Source organism: Oncorhynchus nerka, linkage group LG10 (genome assembly GCF_034236695.1).
Source record: "Oncorhynchus nerka isolate Pitt River linkage group LG10, Oner_Uvic_2.0, whole genome shotgun sequence".
Classification (NCBI taxonomy): Eukaryota; Metazoa; Chordata; class Actinopteri; order Salmoniformes; family Salmonidae; genus Oncorhynchus; species Oncorhynchus nerka.
In genome coordinates this window covers 94550697-94571724 of record NC_088405.1, presented here as the reverse complement: position 1 = coordinate 94571724, position 21028 = coordinate 94550697, and the positions used below count along the sequence as shown (strand labels likewise).

Here is a 21028-nt window from a genome sequence, read left to right as displayed (position 1 = left end):
CTACAGAGACTGGATGAGAGGGAGGATAGACACTCACTACAGAGAGACTGGATGAGAGTGAGGATAGACACTCACTACAGAGACTGGATGAGAGGGAGGATAGACACTCACTACAGAGACTAGATGAGAGGGAGGATAGACACTCACTACAGAGACTAGATGAGAGGGAGGATAGACACTCACTACAGAGACTGGATGAGAGGGAGGATAGACACTCACTACAGAGACTGGATGAGAGGGAGGATAGACACTCACTACAGAGAGACTAGATGAGAGGTTGGATAGACACTCACTACAGAGACTAGATGAGAGGGAGGATAGACACTCACTACACAGAGACTAGATGAGAGGGAGGATAGACACTCACTACAGAGACTAGATGAGAGGGAGGATAGACACTCACTACAGAGAGACTGGATGAGAGGAGGATAGACACTCACTACAGAGACTGGATGAGAGAGGATAGACACTCACTACAGAGACTGGATGAGAGGGAGGATAGACACTCACTACAGAGACTGATGAGAGGAGGATAGACACTCACTACAGAGAGACTAGATGAGAGGAGGATAGACACTCACTACAGAGACTAGATGAGAGGGAGGATAGACACTCACTACAGAGACTGGATGAGAGGGAGGATAGACACTCACTACAGAGACTGGATGAGAGGGAGGATAGACACTCACTACAGAGACTGGATGAGAGGAGGATAGACACTACAGAGACTGGATGAGAGGGAGGATAGACACTCACTACAGAGACTGGATGAGAGGGAGGATAGACACTCACTACAGAGACTGGATGAGAGGGAGGATAGACACTCACTACAGAGAGACTGGATGAGAGGGAGGATAGACACTCACTACAGAGACTGGATGAGAGGGAGGATAGACACTCACTACAGAGACTGGATGAGAGGGAGGATAGACACTCACTACAGAGAGACTGGATGAGAGGATAGACTCACTACAGAGACTGATGAGAGGGAGGATAGACACTCACTACAGAGACTGGATGAGAGGGAGGATAGACACTCACTACAGAGACTGGATGAGAGGGAGGATAGACACTCACTACAGAGACTGGATGAGAGGAGGATAGACACTCACTACAGAGACTAGATGAGAGGGAGGATAGACACTCACTACAGAGACTAGATGAGAGGAGGATAGACACTCACTACAGAGACTAGATGAGAGGGAGGATAGACACTCACTACAGAGACTGGATGAGAGGGAGGATAGACACTCACTACAGAGACTGGATGAGAGGGAGGATAGACACTCACTACAGAGACTAGATGAGAGGGAGGATAGACACTCACTACAGAGAGACTAGATGAGAGGGAGGATAGACACTCACTACAGAGACTAGATGAGAGGGAGGATAGACACTCACTACAGAGACTGGATGAGAGGGAGGATAGACACTCACTACAGAGAGACTAGATGAGAGGGAGGATAGACACTCACTACAGAGAGACTAGATGAGAGGGAGGATAGACACTCACTACAGAGAGACTGGATGAGAGGGAGGATAGACACTCACTACAGAGACTGGATGAGAGGGAGGATAGACACTCACTGGATGAGAGGGAGGATAGACACAGAGACTGGATGAGAGGGAGGATAGACACTCACTACAGAGACTGGATGAGAGGAGGATAGACACTCACTACAGAGACTGGATGAGAGGGAGGATAGACACTCACTACAGAGACTGGATGAGAGGGAGGATAGACACTCACTACAGAGAGACTGGATGAGAGGAGGATAGACACTCACTACAGAGACTGGATGAGAGGAGGATAGACACTCACTACAGAGACTGGATGAGAGGGAGGATAGACACTCACTACAGAGACTGGATGAGAGGAGGATAGACACTCACTACAGAGACTGGATGAGAGGAGGATAGACACTCACTACAGAGAGACTGGATGAGAGGGAGGATAGACACTCACTACAGAGAGACTGGATGAGAGGGAGGATAGACACTCACTACAGAGACTGGATGAGAGGGAGGATAGACACTCACTACAGAGAGACTGGATGAGAGGGAGGATAGACACTCACTACAGAGAGACTGGATGAGAGGGAGGATAGACACTCACTACAGAGACTGGATGAGAGGGAGGATAGACACTCACTACAGAGACTAGATGAGAGGGAGGATAGACACTCACTACAGAGACTAGATGAGAGGAGGATAGACACTCACTACAGAGAGACTGGATGAGAGGGAGGATAGACACTCACTACAGAGACTGGATGAGAGGAGGATAGACACTCACTACAGAGAGACTAGATGAGAGGGAGGATAGACACTCACTACAGAGACTGGATGAGAGGGAGGATAGACACTCACTACAGAGAGACTAGATGAGAGGAGGATAGACACTCACTACAGAGACTAGATGAGAGGAGGATAGACACTCACTACAGAGACTAGATGAGAGGAGGATAGACACTCACTACAGAGACTGGATGAGAGGGAGGATAGACACTCACTACAGAGACTGGATGAGAGGGAGGATAGACACTCACTACAGAGAGACTGGATGAGAGGAGGATAGACACTCACTACAGAGAGACTGGATGAGAGGGAGGATAGACACTCACTACAGAGACTAGATGAGAGGAGGATAGACACTCACTACAGAGACTAGAGAGAGGGAGGATAGACACTCACTACAGGACTGGATGAGAGGAGGATAGACACTCACTACAGAGACTGGATGAGAGGAGGAGACACTCACTACAGAGACTGGATGAGAGGAGGATAGACACTCACTACAGAGACTGGATGAGAGGGAGGATAGACACTCACTACAGAGACTGGATGAGAGGGAGGATAGACACTCACTACAGAGAGACTGGATGAGAGGGAGGATAGACACTCACTACAGAGACTGGATGAGAGGGAGGATAGACACTCACTACAGAGAGACTGGATGAGAGGGAGGATAGACACTCACTACAGAGACTGGATGAGAGGGAGGATAGACACTCACTACAGAGACTGGATGAGAGGGAGGATAGACACTCACTACAGAGACTAGATGAGAGGGAGGATAGACACTCACTACAGAGACTAGATGAGAGGGAGGATAGACACTCACTACAGAGAGACTAGATGAGAGGGAGGATAGACACTCACTACAGAGAGACTAGATGAGAGGGAGGATAGACACTCACTACAGAGAGACTGGATGAGAGGGAGGATAGACACTCACTACAGAGACTGGATGAGAGGGAGGATAGACACTCACTACAGAGACTGGATGAGAGGGAGGATAGACACTCACTACAGAGAGACTGGATGAGAGGAGGATAGACACTCACTACAGAGACTGAGATGGAGAGGGGAGGATAGACACTCACTACAGAGAGACTGGATGAGAGGGAGGATAGACACTCACTACAGAGACTGGATGAGAGGGAGGATAGACACTCACTACAGAGACTGGATGAGAGGGAGGATAGACACTCACTACACAGAGACTGGATGAGAGGAGGATAGACACTCACTACAGAGACTGGATGAGAGGGAGGATAGACACTCACTAAGAGAGACTGGATGAGAGGGAGGATAGACACTCACTACAGAGACTGGATGAGAGGAGGATAGACACTCACTACAGAGAGACTAGATGAGAGGGAGGATAGACACTCACTACAGAGAGACTAGATGAGAGGGAGGATAGACACTCACTACAGAGAGACTGGATGAGAGGGAGGATAGACACTCACTACAGAGACTAGATGAGAGGGAGGATAGACACTCACTACAGAGACTAGATGAGAGGGAGGATAGACACTCACTACAGAGACTAGATGAGAGGAGGATAGACACTCACTACAGAGAGACTAGATGAGAGGGAGGATAGACACTCACTACAGAGACTAGATGAGAGGGAGGATAGACACTCACTACAGAGACTGGATGAGACTGAGATGAGAGAGGAGGATAGACACTCACTACAGAGAGACTGATGAGAGGGAGGATAGACACTCACTACAGAGACTGGATGAGAGGGAGGATAGACACTCACTACAGAGACTGATGAGAGGGAGGATAGACACTCACTACAGAGACTGGATGAGAGGGAGGATAGACACTCACTACAGAGACTAGATGAGAGGGAGGATAGACACTCACTACAGAGAGACTAGATGAGAGGGAGGATAGACACTCACTACAGAGACTAGATGAGAGGAGGATAGACACTCACTACAGAGACTGGATGAGAGGGAGGATAGACACTCACTACAGAGACTGGATGAGAGGGAGGATAGACACTCACTACACAGAGACTGGATGAGAGGGAGGATAGACACTCACTACAGAGAGACTGGATGAGAGGAGGATAGACACTCACTACAGAGACTAGATGAGAGGGAGGATAGACACTCACTACAGAGACTAGATGAGAGGGAGGATAGACACTCACTACAGAGATACTGGATGAGAGGAGGATAGACACTCACTACAGAGATACTGGATGAGAGGGAGGATAGACACTCACTACAGAGACTGGGTGAGAGGGAGGATAGACACTCACTACAGAGACTAGGGTGAGAGGAGGATAGACACTCACTACAGAGACTGGATGAGAGGGAGGATAGACACTCACTACAGAGACTAGATGAGAGGGAGGATAGACACTCACTACAGAGACTGGATGAGAGGGAGGATAGACACTCACTACAGAGACTGGATGAGAGGAGGATAGACTAGATGATGAGGGAGGATAGACACTCACTACAGAGAGACTGGATGAGAGGAGGATAGACACTCACTACAGAGACTAGATGAGAGGGAGGATAGACACTCACTACAGAGAGACTAATGAGAGGAGGATAGACACTCACTACAGAGACTGGATGAGAGGAGGATAGACACTCACTACAGAGACTGGATGAGAGGGAGGATAGACACTCACTACAGAGACTGGATGAGAGGGAGGATAGACACTCACTACAGAGACTAGATGAGAGGGAGGATAGACACTCACTACAGAGAGACTTAATGAGAGGGAGGATAGACACTCACTACAGAGACTAGATGAGAGGGAGGATAGACACTCACTACAGAGACTAGATGAGAGGGAGGATAGACACTCACTACAGAGACTGGATGAGAGGGAGGATAGACACTCACTACAGAGAGACTAGATGAGAGGGAGGATAGACACTCACTACAGAGAGACTAGGTGAGAGGGAGGATAGACACTCACTACAGAGACTGGGTGAGAGGGAGGATAGACACTCACTACAGAGAGACTAGATGAGAGGGAGGATAGACACTCACTACAGAGACTGGATGAGAGGGAGGATAGACACTCACTACAGAGAGACTAGATGAGAGGGAGGATAGACACTCACTACAGAGACTGGATGAGAGGGAGGATAGACACTCACTACAGAGACTAGATGAGAGGGAGGATAGACACTCACTACAGAGAGACTAGATGAGAGGGAGGATAGACACTCACTACAGAGACTGGATGAGAGGGAGGATAGACACTCACTACAGAGAGACTAGATGAGAGGGAGGATAGACACTCACTACAGAGACTGAGTGAGAGGGAGGATAGACACTCACTACAGAGAGACTTGATGAGAAGGAGGATAGACACTCACTACAGAGACTAGATGAGAGGGAGGATAGACACTCACTACAGAGACTAGATGAGAGGGAGGATAGACACTCACTACAGAGACTAGATGAGAGGGAGGATAGACACTCACTACAGAGACTAGATGAGAGGGAGGATAGACACTCACTACAGAGACTGGATGAGAGGGAGGATAGACACTCACTACAGAGATGACTGGATGATGAGGGAGGATAGACACTCACTACAGAGACTGGATGAGAGGGAGGATAGACACTCACTACAGAGAGACTGGATGAGAGGAGGATAGACACTCACTACAGAGAGACTAGATGAGAGGAGGATAGACACTCACTACAGAGACTAGATGGATGACACTCACTACAGAGACTGGATGAGAGGGAGGATAGACACTCACTACAGAGACTAGATGAGAGGGAGGATAGACACTCACTACAGAGACTAGATGAGAGGGAGGATAGACACTCACTACAGAGATACTGGATGAGAGGGAGGATAGACACTCACTACAGAGACTGGATGAGAGGGAGGATAGATAATCACTACAGAGACTAGGTGAGAGGGAGGATAGACACTCACTACAGAGACTGGGTGAGAGGGAGGATAGACACTCACTACAGAGAGACTAGATGAGAGGGAGGATAGACACTCACTACAGAGACTGGGTGAGAGGGAGGATAGACACTCACTACAGAGAGACTAGATGAGAGGGAGGATAGACACGACAGAGAGACTGGATGAGAGGGAGGATAGACACTCACTACAGAGACTAGATGAGAGGGAGGATAGACACTCACTACAGAGAGACTAGATGAGAGGGAGGATAGACACTCACTACAGAGACTAGATTAGAGGGAGGATAGACACTCACTACAGAGAGACTTAATGAGAGGGAGGATAGACAGTCACTACAGAGACTGGATGAGAGGGAGGATAGACACTCACTACAGAGACTAGATGAGAGGGAGGATAGACACTCACTACAGAGAGACTTAATGAGAGGGAGGATAGACACTCACTACAGAGACTAGATGAGAGGGAGGATAGACACTCACTACAGAGACTGGATGAGAGGGAAGGATAGACACTCACTACAGAGACTGATGAGAGGGAGGATAGACACTCACTACAGAGACTAGATGAGAGGGAGGATAGACACTCACTACAGAGACTAGATGAGAGGGAGGATAGACACTCACTACAGAGAGACTGGATGAGAGGGAGGATAGACACTCACTACAGAGAGACTGGATGAGAGGGAGGATAGACACTCACTACAGAGACTGGATGAGAGGGAGGATAGACACTCACTACAGAGACTGGATGAGAGGAGGATAGACACTCACTACAGAGACTGGATGAGAGGGAGGATAGACACTCACTACAGAGACTTAATGAGAGGGAGGATAGACACTCACTACAGAGACTGGATGAGAGGGAGGATAGACACTCACTACAGAGACTGGATGAGAGGGAGGATAGAGGATAGACACTCACTACAGAGAGACTTGATGAGAGGGAGGATAGACACTCACTACAGAGACTGGATGAGAGGGAGGATAGACACTCACTACAGAGAGACTAGATGAGAGGGAGGATAGACACTCACTACAGAGACTGGATGAGAGGGAGGATAGACACTCACTACAGAGACTGGATGAGAGGGAGGATAGACACTCACTACAGAGACTGGATGAGAGGGAGAGACACTCACTACAGAGAGACTGGATGAGACACTCACTACAGAGAGACTGATGAGAGGGAGGATAGACACTCACTACAGAGACTGATGAGAGGAGGATAGACACTCACTACAGAGACTAGATGAGAGGAGGATAGACACTCTACAGAGACTGATGAGAGGGAGGATAGACACTCACTACAGAGACTGGATGAGAGGAGGATAGACACTCACTACAGAGAGACTGGATGAGAGGGAGGATAGACACTCACTACAGAGACTGGATGAGAGGGAGGATAGACACTCACTACAGAGAGACTGGATGAGAGGGAGGATAGACACTCACTACAGAGACTGAGTGAGAGGGAGGATAGACACTCACTACAGAGACTAGATGAGAGAGAGGATAGACACTCACTACAGAGATACTGGATGAGGATAGACACTCACTACAGAGACTGGATGAGAGGGAGGATAGACACTCACTACAGAGACTAGGATGAGAGGGAGGATAGACACTCACTACAGAGAGACTGGATGAGAGGGAGGATAGACACTCACTACAGAGAGACTGGATGAGAGGAGGATAGACAGAGACTAGATGAGAGGGAGGATAGACACTCACTACAGAGACTGGGTGAGAGGGAGGATAGACACTCACTACAGAGAGACTAGATGAGAGGGAGGATAGACACTCACTACAGAGACTGGATGAGAGGGAGGATAGACACTCACTACAGAGACTAGATGAGAGGGAGGATAGACACTCACTACAGAGACTAGATGAGAGGGAGGATAGACACTCACTACAGAGACTAGATGAGAGGGAGGATAGACACTCACTACAGAGAGACTGGATGAGAGGGAGGATAGACACTCACTACAGAGACTGGATGAGAGGGAGGATAGACACTCACTACAGAGACTAGATGAGAGAGAGGATAGACACTCACTACAGAGACTGGATGAGAGGGAGGATAGACACTCACTACAGAGACTAGATTAGAGGGAGGATAGACACTCACTACAGAGAGACTTAATGAGAGGGAGGATAGACAGTCACTACAGAGACTGGATGAGAGGGAGGATAGACACTCACTACAGAGACTAGATGAGAGGGAGGATAGACACTCACTACAGAGAGACTTAATGAGAGGGAGGATAGACAGTCACTACAGAGACTGGATGAGAGGGAGGATAGACACTCACTACAGAGACTAGATGAGAGGGAGGATAGACACTCACTACAGAGACTGGATGAGAGGGAGGATAGACACTCACTACAGAGACTGGATGAGAGGGAGGATAGACACTCACTACAGAGACTGACTGATGAGGGAGGATAGACACTCACTACAGAGACTGATGAGGAGGGAGGATGAGACACTCACTACAGAGACTGGATGAGAGGGAGGATAGACACTCACTACAGAGACTAGATGAGAGGGAGGATAGACACTCACTACAGAGACTAGATGAGAGGGAGGATAGACAATCACCACAGAGACTGGATGAGAGGGAGGATAGACACTCACTACAGAGAGACTGGATGAGAGGGAGGATAGACACTCACTACAGAGACTGGATGAGAGGGAGGATAGACACTCACTACAGAGACTAGATGAGAGGGAGGATAGACACTCACTACAGAGATACTGGATGAGAGGGAGGATAGACACTCACTACAGAGAGACTGGATGAGAGGGAGGAGACACTCACTACACAGAGACTGGATGAGAGGGAGGATAGACACTCACTACAGAGATACTGGATGAGAGGGAGGATAGACACTCACTTAAGAGAGACTGGATGAGAGGGAGGATAGACACTCACTACAGAGACCTCAACAAGGTCTTATTCTGTTATCTCTAACACTGAGAGAAGACAGACCTCAAACCTCAACAAGGTCCTATTCTGTTATCTCTAACACTGAGAGAAGACAGACCTCCAACCTCAACAAGATCCTATTCTGTTATCTCCAACACTGATAGAACACAGACCTCCAACCTCAACAAGGTCTTATTCTGTTATCTCCAACACTGAGAGAAGACAGACCCCCCTCAACAAGGTCTTATTCTGTTATCTCCAACACTGATAGAAGACAGACCCCCCTCAACAAGGCCTTATTCTGTTATCTCCAACACTGATAGAAGACAGACCCTCAACAAGGTCTTATTCTGTTATCTCCAACACTGAGAGAAGACAGACCTCCAACCTCAACAAGGTCTTATTCTGTTATCTCCAACACTGATAGAAGACAGACCCCCCTCAACAAGGTCTTATTCTGTTATCTCCAACACTGATAGAAGACAGACCCCCCTCAACAAGGTCTTATTCTGTTATCGCCAACACTGCAATGTGCTGTATTTGCCAGTGTGTATTCAATCCCTAGCCAGTGTGCTAGTACAGCCAGTGCCGTGTGAGAGAGAAAGAAAGGCTAATGACGTTTTTTGTTAAATCTATTAAGTCTGACATGCAAATCCACAGGACTAATAAATGCCATTTATTGGAGACAACCCATGATCTGGACGACTTGAGGAATATTTGAGTCCAATTGATTGAAAATAGCTTAGCAGTTATTCTCATGACAAACAAAAAAAACATTTGTGCGTGTGTCGCAAATTATAGTACATGTTAATATTTTTGCTACAGTACCAGAGTTAAACTAAAACTAAAATGCTGAGTCAGTCTGATATGTCCACAATTATGATGCCCTTAGTAAGACTACTCCACCACCACACATGATTCCAGGTCATGATTTAAAGTTAAACGGGAAACTCTCCATATGAAATCAATTGTGATTCTCCCTAGTGAGTAGTGATTCTCCCTAGTGAGTAGTGATTCTCCCTAGTGAGTAGTGATTCTCCCTAGTGAGTAGTGATTCTCCCCAGTGAGTAGTGATTCTCCCTAGTGAGTAGTGATTATCCCTAGTGAGTAGTGATTCTCCCTAGTGAGCAGTGATTCTCCCTAGTGAATAGTGATTCTCCCTAGTGAGTAGTGATTCTCCCTAGTGAGTAGTGATTCTCCCCAGTGAGTAGTGATTCTCCCTAGTGAGTAGTGATTCTCCCTAGTGAGTAGTGATTCTCCCTAGTGAGTAGTGATTCTCCCCAGTGAGTAGTGATTCTCCCTAGTGAGTATTGATTCTCCCTAGTGAGTAGAGATTCTCCCTAGTGAGTAGTGATTCTCCCCAGTGAGTAGTGATTCTCCCTAGTGAGTAGTGATTCTCCCTAGTGAGTAGTGATTCTCCCTAGTGAGCAGTGATTCTCCCTTCTGAGTAGTGATTCTCTCTAGTGAGTAGTGATTCTCCCTAGTGAGCAGTGATTCTCCCTAGTGAATAGTGATTCTCCCTAGTGAGTAGTGATTCTCCCTAGTGAGTAGTGATTCTCCCCAGTGAGTAGTGATTCTCCCTAGTGAGTAGTGATTCTCCCTAGTGAGTAGTGATTCTCCCCAGTGAGTAGTGATTCTCCCCAGTGAGTAGTGATTCTCCCCAGTGAGTAGTGATTCTTCCCAGTGAGTAGTAATTCTCCCTAGTGAGTAGTGATTCTCCCTAGTGAGCAGTGATTCTCCCTAGTGAATAGTGATTCTCCCTAGTGAGTAGTGATTCTCCCCAGTGAGTAGTGATTCTCCCCAGTGAGTAGTGATTTTCCCCAGTGAGTAGTGATTCTCCCCAGTGAGTAGTGATTCTTCCCAGTGAGTAGTGATTCTCCCCAGTGAGTAGTGATTCTCCCCAGTGAGTAGTGATTCTCCCTAGTGAGTAGTGATTCTCCCCAGTGAGTAGTGATTCTCCCTAGTGAGCAGTGATTCTCCCTTGTGAGTAGTGATTCTCCCTAGTGAGTAGTGATTCTCCCTAGTGAGTAGTGATTCTCCCCAGTGAGTAGTGATTCTCCCTAGTGAGCAGTGATTCTCCCTAGTGAATAGTGATTCTCCCTAGTGAGTAGTGATTCTCCCTAGTGAGTAGTGAATCTCCCTAGTGAGTAGTGATTCTCCCTAGTGAGTAGTGATTCTCCCTAGTGAGTAGTGATTCTCCCCAGTGAGTAGTGATTCTCCCTAGTGAGCAGTGATTCTCTCTAGTGAGCGGTGGTTCTCCCTAGTGAGTAGTGATTCTCCCTAGTGAATAGTGATTCTCCCCAGTGAATAGTGATTCTCCCTAGTGAGTAGTGATTCTCCCTAGTGAATAGTGATACTCCCTAGTGAATAGTGATACTCCCTAGTGAATAGTGATTCTCCCTAGTGAGTAGTGATTCTCCCTAGTGAGTAGTGATTCTCCCCAGTGAGTAGTGAATCTCCCTAGTGAGTAGTGATTCTCCCCAGTGAGTAGTGAATCTCCCTAGTGAGTAGTGATTCTCCCTAGTGAGTAGTGATTCTCCCTAGTGAGTAGTGATTCTCCCCAGTGAGTAGTGAATCTCCCTAGTGAGTAGTGATTCTCCCCAGTGAGTAGTGAATCTCCCTAGTGAGTAGTGATTCTCCCTAGTGAGTAGTGATTCTCCCTAGTGAGTAGTGATTCTCCCTAGTGAATAGTGACTCTCCCTAGTGAGTAGTGATTCTCCCTAGTGAGTAGTGATTCTCCCTAGTGAGTAGTGAATCTCCCTAGTGAGTAGTGATTCTCCCTAGTGAGTAGTGATTCTCCCCAGTGAGTAGTGATTCTCCCTAGTGAATATTGATTCTCCCTAGTGAGTAGAGATTCTCCCTAGTGAGTAGTGATTCTCCCCAGTGAGTAGTGATTCTCCCTAGTGAGCAGTGATTCTCCCTTCTGAGTAGTGATTCTCTCTAGTGAGTAGTGATTCTCCCTAGTGAGCAGTGATTCTCCCTAGTGAATAGTGATTCTCCCTAGTGAGTAGTGATTCTCCCTAGTGAGTAGTGATTCTCCCCAGTGAGTAGTGATTCTCCCTAGTGAGTAGTGATTCTCCCTAGTGAGTAGTGATTCTCCCCAGTGAGTAGTGATTCTCCCCAGTGAGTAGTGATTCTCCCCAGTGAGTAGTGATTCTTCCCAGTGAGTAGTAATTCTCCCTAGTGAGTAGTGATTCTCCCTAGTGAGCAGTGATTCTCCCTAGTGAATAGTGATTCTCCCCAGTGAGTAGTGATTCTCCCTAGTGAGTAGTGATTCTCCCCAGTGAGTAGTGATTCTCCCTAGTGAGTAGTGATTCTCCCCAGTGAGTAGTGATTCTCCCCAGTGAGTAGTGATTCTCCCCAGTGAGTAGTGATTCTCCCCAGTGAGTAGTGATTCTTCCCAGTGAGTAGTGATTCTCCCTAGTGAGTAGTGATTCTCCCCAGTGAGTAGTGATTCTCCCTAGTGAGCAGTGATTCTCCCTTGTGAGTAGTGATTCTCCCTAGTGAGTAGTGATTCTCCCCAGTGAGTAGTGATTCTCCCTAGTGAGCAGTGATTCTCCCTAGTGAATAGTGATTCTCCCTAGTGAGTAGTGATTCTCCCTAGTGAGTAGTGAATCTCCCTAGTGAGTAGTGATTCTCCCTAGTGAGTAGTGATTCTCCCTAGTGAGTAGTGATTCTCCCCAGTGAGTAGTGATTCTCCCCAGTGAGTAGTGATTCTCCCCAGTGAGTAGTGATTCTCCCCAGTGAGTAGTGATTCTCCCTAGTGAGTAGTGATTCTCCCTAGTGAGTAGTGATTCTCCCTAGTGAGTAGTGATTCTCCCCAGTGAGTAGTGAATCTCCCTAGTGAGTAGTGATTCTCCCTAGTGAGTAGTGATTCTCCCTAGTGAGTAGTGATTCTCCCCAGTGAGTAGTGATTCTCCCTAGTGAGTAGTGATTCTCCCTAGTGAGTAGTGATTCTCCCCAGTGAGTAGTGATTCTCCCTAGTGAGTAGTGATTCTCCCTAGTGAGTAGTGATTCTCCCTAGTGAGTAGTGATTCTCCCCAGTGAGTAGTGAATCTCCCTAGTGAGTAGTGATTCTCCCTAGTGAGTAGTGATTCTCTCTAGTGAGCAGTGATTCTCTCTAGTGAGTAGTGATTCTCTCTATTGAGCAGTGATTCTCCCTAGTGAGTGGTGGTTCTCCCTAGTGAGTAGTGATTCTCCCTAGTGAGTAGTGATTCTCCCTAGTGAGTAGTGATTCTCCCTAGTGAGCAGTGATTCTCCATTCTGAGTAGTGATTCTCTAGTGAGTAGTGATTCTCCCTAGTGAGCAGTGATTCTCCCTAGTGAGTAGTGATTCTCCCTAGTGAGCAGTGATTCTCCCTAGTGAGCAGTGATTCTCCCTAGTGAGCGGTGGTTCTCCCTAGTGAGTAGTGATTCTCCCTAGTGAGCAGTGATTCTCTCTAGTGAGCGGTGGTTCTCCCTAGTGAGTAGTGATTCTCCCTAGTGAATAGTGATTCTCCCCAGTGAATAGTGATTCTCCCTAGTGAGTAGTGATTCTCCCTAGTGAATAGTGATACTCCCTAGTGAATAGTGATACTCCCTAGTGAATAGTGATTCTCCCTAGTGAGTAGTGATTCTCCCTAGTGAGTAGTGATTCTCCCCAGTGAGTAGTGAATCTCCCTAGTGAGTAGTGATTCTCCCCAGTGAGTAGTGAATCTCCCTAGTGAGTAGTGATTCTCCCTAGTGAGTAGTGATTCTCCCTAGTGAGTAGTGATTCTCCCCAGTGAGTAGTGAATCTCCTAGTGAGTAGTGATTCTCCCCAGTGAGTAGTGAATCTCCTAGTGAGTAGTGATTCTCCCTAGTGAGTAGTGATTCTCCCTAGTGAGTAGTGATTCTCCCTAGTGAATAGTGACTCTCCCTAGTGAGTAGTGATTCTCCCTAGTGAGTAGTGATTCTCCCTAGTGAGTAGTGAATCTCCCTAGTGAGTAGTGATTCTCCCTAGTGAGTAGTGATTCTCCCCAGTGAGTAGTGATTCTCCCTAGTGAATATTGATTCTCCCTAGTGAGTAGAGATTCTCCCTAGTGAGTAGTGATTCTCCCCAGTGAGTAGTGATTCTCCCTAGTGAGCAGTGATTCTCCCTTCTGAGTAGTGATTCTCTCTAGTGAGTAGTGATTCTCCCTAGTGAGCAGTGATTCTCCCTAGTGAATAGTGATTCTCCCTAGTGAGTAGTGATTCTCCCTAGTGAGTAGTGATTCTCCCCAGTGAGTAGTGATTCTCCCCAGTGAGTAGTGATTCTCCCCAGTGAGTAGTGATTCTTCCCAGTGAGTAGTAATTCTCCCTAGTGAGTAGTGATTCTCCCTAGTGAGCAGTGATTCTCCCTAGTGAATAGTGATTCTCCCCAGTGAGTAGTGATTCTCCCTAGTGAGTAGTGATTCTCCCCAGTGAGTAGTGATTCTCCCTAGTGAGTAGTGATTCTCCCCAGTGAGTAGTGATTCTCCCCAGTGAGTAGTGATTCTCCCCAGTGAGTAGTGATTCTCCCCAGTGAGTAGTGATTCTTCCCAGTGAGTAGTGATTCTCCCTAGTGAGTAGTGATTCTCCCCAGTGAGTAGTGATTCTCCCTAGTGAGTAGTGATTCTCCCCAGTGAGTAGTGATTCTCCCTAGTGAGCAGTGATTCTCCCTTGTGAGTAGTGATTCTCACTAGTGAGTAGTGATTCTCCCTAGTGAGTAGTGATTCTCCCCAGTGAGTAGTGATTCTCCCTAGTGAGCAGTGATTCTCCCTAGTGAATAGTGATTCTCCCTAGTGAGTAGTGATTCTCCCTAGTGAGTAGTGATTCTCCCTAGTGAGTAGTGATTCTCCCTAGTGAGTAGTGATTCTCCCCAGTGAGTAGTGATTCTCCCCAGTGAGTAGTGATTCTCCCCAGTGAGTAGTGATTCTCCCTAGTGAGTAGTGATTCTCCCTAGTGAGTAGTGATTCTCCCTAGTGAGTAGTGATTCTCCCCAGTGAGTAGTGAATCTCCCTAGTGAGTAGTGATTCTCCCTAGTGAGTAGTGATTCTCCCTAGTGAGTAGTGATTCTCCCCAGTGAGTAGTGATTCTCCCTAGTGAGTAGTGATTCTCCCTAGTGAGTAGTGATTCTCCCCAGTGAGTAGTGATTCTCCCTAGTGAGTAGTGATTCTCCCTAGTGAGTAGTGATTCTCCCTAGTGAGTAGTGATTCTCCCCAGTGAGTAGTGATTCTCCCTAGTGAGTAGTGATTCTCCCTAGTGAGTAGTGATTCTCCCCAGTGAGTAGTGATTCTCCCTAGTGAGTAGTGATTCTCCCTAGTGAGTAGTGATTCTCCCCAGTGAGTAGTGATTCTCCCTAGTGAGTAGTGATTCTCCCTAGTGAGTAGTGATTCTCCCTAGTGAGTAGTGATTCTCCCCAGTGAGTAGTGAATCTCCCTAGTGAGTAGTGATTCTCCCTAGTGAGTAGTGATTCTCCCTAGTGAGTAGTGATTCTCCCTAGTGAGCAGTGATTCTCCCCTCTGAGTAGTGATTCTCTCTAGTGAGTAGTGATTCTCCCTAGTGAGCAGTGATTCTCCCTAGTGAGTAGTGATTCTCCCTAGTGAGCAGTGATTCTCCCTAGTGAGCAGTGATTCTCCCTAGTGAGCGGTGGTTCTCCCTAGTGAGTAGTGATTCTCCCTAGTGAGCAGTGATTCTCTCTAGTGAGCGGTGGTTCTCCCTAGTGAGTAGTGATTCTCCCTAGTGAATAGTGATTCTCCCCAGTGAATAGTGATTCTCCCTAGTGAATAGTGATTCTCCCTAGTGAATAGTGATACTCCCTAGTGAATAGTGATTCTCCCTAGTGAATCGTGATTCTCCCTAGTGAATCGTGACTCTCCCTAGTGAGTAGTGATTCTCCCTAGTGAGTAGTGATTCTCCCTAGTGAGTAGTGATTCTCCCCAGTGAGTAGTGAATCTCCCCAGTGAGTAGTGATTCTCCCCAGTGAGTAGTGATTCTCCCTAGTGAGCAGTGATTCTCCATTCTGAGTAGTGATTCTCCCTAGTGAGTAGTGATTCTCCCTAGTGAGTAGTGATTCTCCCTAGTGAGCAGTGATTCTCCCCTCTGAGTAGTGATTCTCTCTAGTGAGTAGTGATTCTCCCTAGTGAGCAGTGATTCTCCCTAGTGAGTAGTGATTCTCCCTAGTGAGCAGTGATTCTCCCTAGTGAGCAGTGATTCTCCCTAGTGAGCGGTGGTTCTCCCTAGTGAGTAGTGATTCTCCCTAGTGAGCAGTGATTCTCTCTAGTGAGCGGTGGTTCTCCCTAGTGAGTAGTGATTCTCCCTAGTGAATAGTGATTCTCCCCAGTGAATAGTGATTCTCCCTAGTGAATAGTGATTCTCCCTAGTGAATAGTGATACTCCCTAGTGAATAGTGATTCTCCCTAGTGAATCGTGATTCTCCCTAGTGAGTAGTGATTCTCCCTAGTGAGTAGTGATTCTCCCTAGTGAGTAGTGATTCTCCCCAGTGAGTAGTGAATCTCCCCAGTGAGTAGTGATTCTCCCCAGTGAGTAGTGAATCTCCCTAGTGAGTAGTGATTCTCCCTAGTGAGTAGTGATTCTCCCTAGTGAGTAGTGATTCTCCCCAGTGAGTAGTGAATCTCCCTAGTGAGTAGTGATTCTCCCCAGTGAGTAGTGAATCTCCCTAGTGAGTAGTGATTCTCCCTAGTGAGTAGTGATTCTCCCTAGTGAGTAGTGATTCTCCCTAGTGAATAGTGACTCTCCCTAGTGAGTAGTGATTCTCCCTAGTGAGTAGTGATTCTCCCTAGTGAGTAGTGATTCTCCCTAGTGAGTAGTGAATCTCCCTAGTGAGTAGTGATTCTCCCTAGTGAGTAGTGATTCTCCCCAGTGAGTAGTGAATCTCCCTAGTGAGTAGTGATTCTCCCTAGTGAGTAGTGATTCTCCCTAGTGAGCAGTGATTCTCCCTAGTGAGCAGTGATTCTCCCTTCTGAGTAGTGATTCTCTCTAGTGAGTAGTGATTCTCCCTAGTGAGCAGTGATTCTCCCTAGTGAGTAGTGATTCTCCCTAGTGAGCAGTGATTCTCCCTAGTGAGCAGTGATTCTCCCTAGTGAGCGGTGGTTCTCCCTAGTGAGCGGTGATTCTTCCTAGTGAGTAGTGATTCTCCCTAGTGAGTAGTGATTCTCCCTAGTGAGTAGTGATTCTCCCTAGTGAGCAGTGATTCTCCCTAGTGAGCAGTGATTCTCCCTTCTGAGTAGTGATTCTCTCTAGTGAGTAGTGATTCTCCCTAGTGAGCAGTGATTCTCCCTAGTGAGTAGTGATTCTCCCTAGTGAGCAGTGATTCTCCCTAGTGAGCAGTGATTCTCCCTAGTGAGCAGTGATTCTCCCTAGTGAGTAGTGATTCTCCCTAGTGAGCAGTGATTCTCCCTAGTGAGCAGTGATTCTCTCTAGTGAGTAGTGATTGAATGATATGAAACAGGGCTGGAGCTCTCACCTCGTGTGGCGTGGGGCTGGTCCTGCGTGGGCTGTGGTGGGACTCGGCTGACTTGGGGGAGAGGTGGGTGGTATCAGAGGCAGACTTGGGGGTGCTGGAGGTCTTGGTCAGGCTGATGGTGGGCAGCTCACGGTGCTTTACGGTGGGGGAGCGTGTGTGACCCGCAGCGCGAGGGGCGGCCCCCATCCGTAGAGTTGCTGCCACATCTAGGAGGAAGAAGACACTTCATGAGCAAACATATACCACTTCTGGTTTTTCATGTTTATTAGGTAGGACAGTGAGAGAGTGAGAGGAAGGATAGGATGATAGAGCGGTGGGTCGGATCGGAAGCCATGCGAGCAGCAGCACGTGTTCTGGAGGCAGTGTCCTAGACAGCTGGTCACCCCAGGCCACACACATATAACCCTAACTCTCCTGCTTGTAGTTAGCTAGGTGGTTGGTATGTGGTTGGTGTGCAGGCTGCTAGGCGACCAGTAGGATGTGAAGGTAGTGGAAGCAGGCAGGCCTACGTCATCCCAGGGTGATTAAACAGTGGAGTAAAACCCTCCTGTCTCCATCTTTCTCTGTGCTTAATTACATAAAAATCATACAATGTGATTTTCTGGATTTTTTGTTTTAGATTCTGTCTCTCACAGTTGAAGTGTACCTATGATAAAAATTACAGAACTCTATATGCAAGTAGGAAAACCTGCAAAATCGGCAGTGTATCAAATACTTGTTCTCCCCACTGTATATGGATGGATATATAGATGGATATAGATGTGGATGTATGGATGGATGTATGGATGGATGTATGGATGGATGTATATATGGATGTATATATGGATGTATATATGGATATATGGATGGATATATGGATGGATATATGGATATATGGATGGCTATATGGATGGATGGATATATGGATGGATATATGGATGGATATATGGATGGATGTATGGATGGATGTATGGATGGATGTATGTATGAATGGATGTATATATGGATGGATGTATATATGGATGGATGTATGGATGTATGGATGGATGTATGGATGTATGGATGGATGTATGTATGGATGGATGTATATATGGATGTATATATGGATGTATGGATGTATGGATGTATGTATGGATGTATGGATGGATATATGGATGGATGTATGTATGGATGGATGTATATATGGATGGATGTATGTATGGATGTATATATGGATGTATGGGTGTATATATGGATGTATATATGGATGTATATATGGATGTATATATGGATGTATGGGTGTATATATGGATGTATATATGGATGTATATATGGATGTATGGGTGTATATATGGATGGATATATGGATGTATATATGGATGGATATATGGATGTATATATGGATGTATGGGTGTATATATGGATGTATATATGGATGTATATATGGATGTATATATGGATGTATGGATGGATGTATATATGGATGTATGGATGGATGTATATATGGATGTATATATGGATGGATATATGGATGTATATATGGATGGATATATGGATGTATATATGGATGTATATATGGATGTATGGATGGATGTATATATGGATGTATATATGTATGGATGTATATATGGATGTATATATGGATGGATATATGGATGGATGTATATATGGATGTATATATGGATGGATATATGGATGGATGTATATATGGATGTATATATGGATGGATATATGTATGGATGTATATATGGATGTATATATGGATGGATATATGGATGTATATATGGATGTATATATGGATGTATGGATGGATGTATATATGGATGTATATATGTATGGATGTATATATGGATGTATATATGGATGGATATATGGATGGATGTATATATGGATGTATATATGGATGGATATATGTATGGATGTATATATGGATGTATATATGGATGGATATATGGATGGATATATGGATGTATATATGGATGGATGGATATATGGATGTATATATGGATGTATATATGTATATATGTATATATGGATTTATGTATGGATGTATATATGGATATATGGCTGGATGTATATATGGATATATGGGTGTATATATGGATGGATGTATGGATGGATGGATGTATATATGGATGGATATATGGATGGATATATGGATGTATGTATGGATAGATGTATGGATGGATGTATGGATGGATATATGGATGGATGTATATATGGATGGATATATGGATGGATATATGGATATATGGATGGATATATGGATGTATATATGGATATATGGATGGATATATGGATGGATATATGGATGGATATATGGATGGATATATGGATGGATATATGGATGGATATATGGATGGATATATGGATATATGGATGGATATATGGATGGATATATGGATGGATATATGGATGGATGGATATATGGATGGATGGATATATGGATGGATATATGGATGGATATATGGATGGATATATGGATGGATATATGGATGGATGTATGGATGGATGGATGTATATATGGATGGATGTATGGATGGATGTATGGATGTATGGATGTATGTATGGATGTATGGATGGATGTATGTATGGATGGATGTATATATGGATGGATGTATGTATGGATGTATATATGGATGTATGGGTGTATATATGGATGTATATATGGATGTATATATGGATGTATATATGGATGGATATATGGATGTATATATGGATGTATATATGGATGGATATATGGATGGATATATGGATGGATATATGGATGTATATATGGATGTATATATGGATGGATATATGGATGTATATATGGATGGATGTATGTATGGATGTATATATGGATGTATGGGTGTATATATGGATGTATATATGGATGGATATATGGATGTATATATGGATGTATATATGGATGTATGTATATATGGATGTATATATGGATGGATATATGGATGTATATATGGATGGATATATGGATGTATATATGGATGTATGGATGGATGTATATATGGATGTATATATGGATGTATATATGGATGGATGTATGGATGGATGTATGTATGGATGTATATATGGATGTATATATGTATATATGGATGTATATATGGATGTATATATGGATGGATATATGGATGTATATATGGATGGATGGATATATGGATGTATATATGGATGTATATATGTATATATGTATATATGGATGTATGTATGGATGTATATATGGATATATGGCTGGATGTATATATGGATATATGGGTGTATATATGGATGGATGTATGGATGGATGGATGTATATATGGGTGTATATATGGATGTATGTATGGATGGATACAGTAGGGCCTTTAAGGGATACTTTAAGGCCAGCTGTGACCAGGTTTACAAAATATCATGTTCTCATACGGGTCTGCGTCAAAGTGAATTTATCAAGTGGAATCCCTTTCAAACTCAATCACGGC

General features: G+C 45.3%; 2 protein-coding genes across 2 annotated transcripts in view; both read right to left on the bottom strand.

The window, feature by feature from the left end:
- LOC115126060 (peripheral-type benzodiazepine receptor-associated protein 1) overlaps positions 1-21028 on the bottom strand; it is a 132288-nt gene that overhangs the window by 78811 nt on the left and 32449 nt on the right. Inside the window, 1 exon segment of the mRNA XM_065023410.1 lies at positions 17616-17821. Within this exon segment, the coding sequence (XP_064879482.1) occupies positions 17616-17821 (206 nt within the window).
- On the bottom strand, positions 20183-20711 carry LOC135573806 (guanine nucleotide exchange factor subunit RIC1-like; the record flags this gene model as incomplete). Its single annotated transcript, XM_065023957.1, has 2 exons — positions 20183-20462; positions 20539-20711. Coding segments are annotated over 2 exons (453 nt in total), but the record flags the coding sequence as incomplete, so codon positions are not given.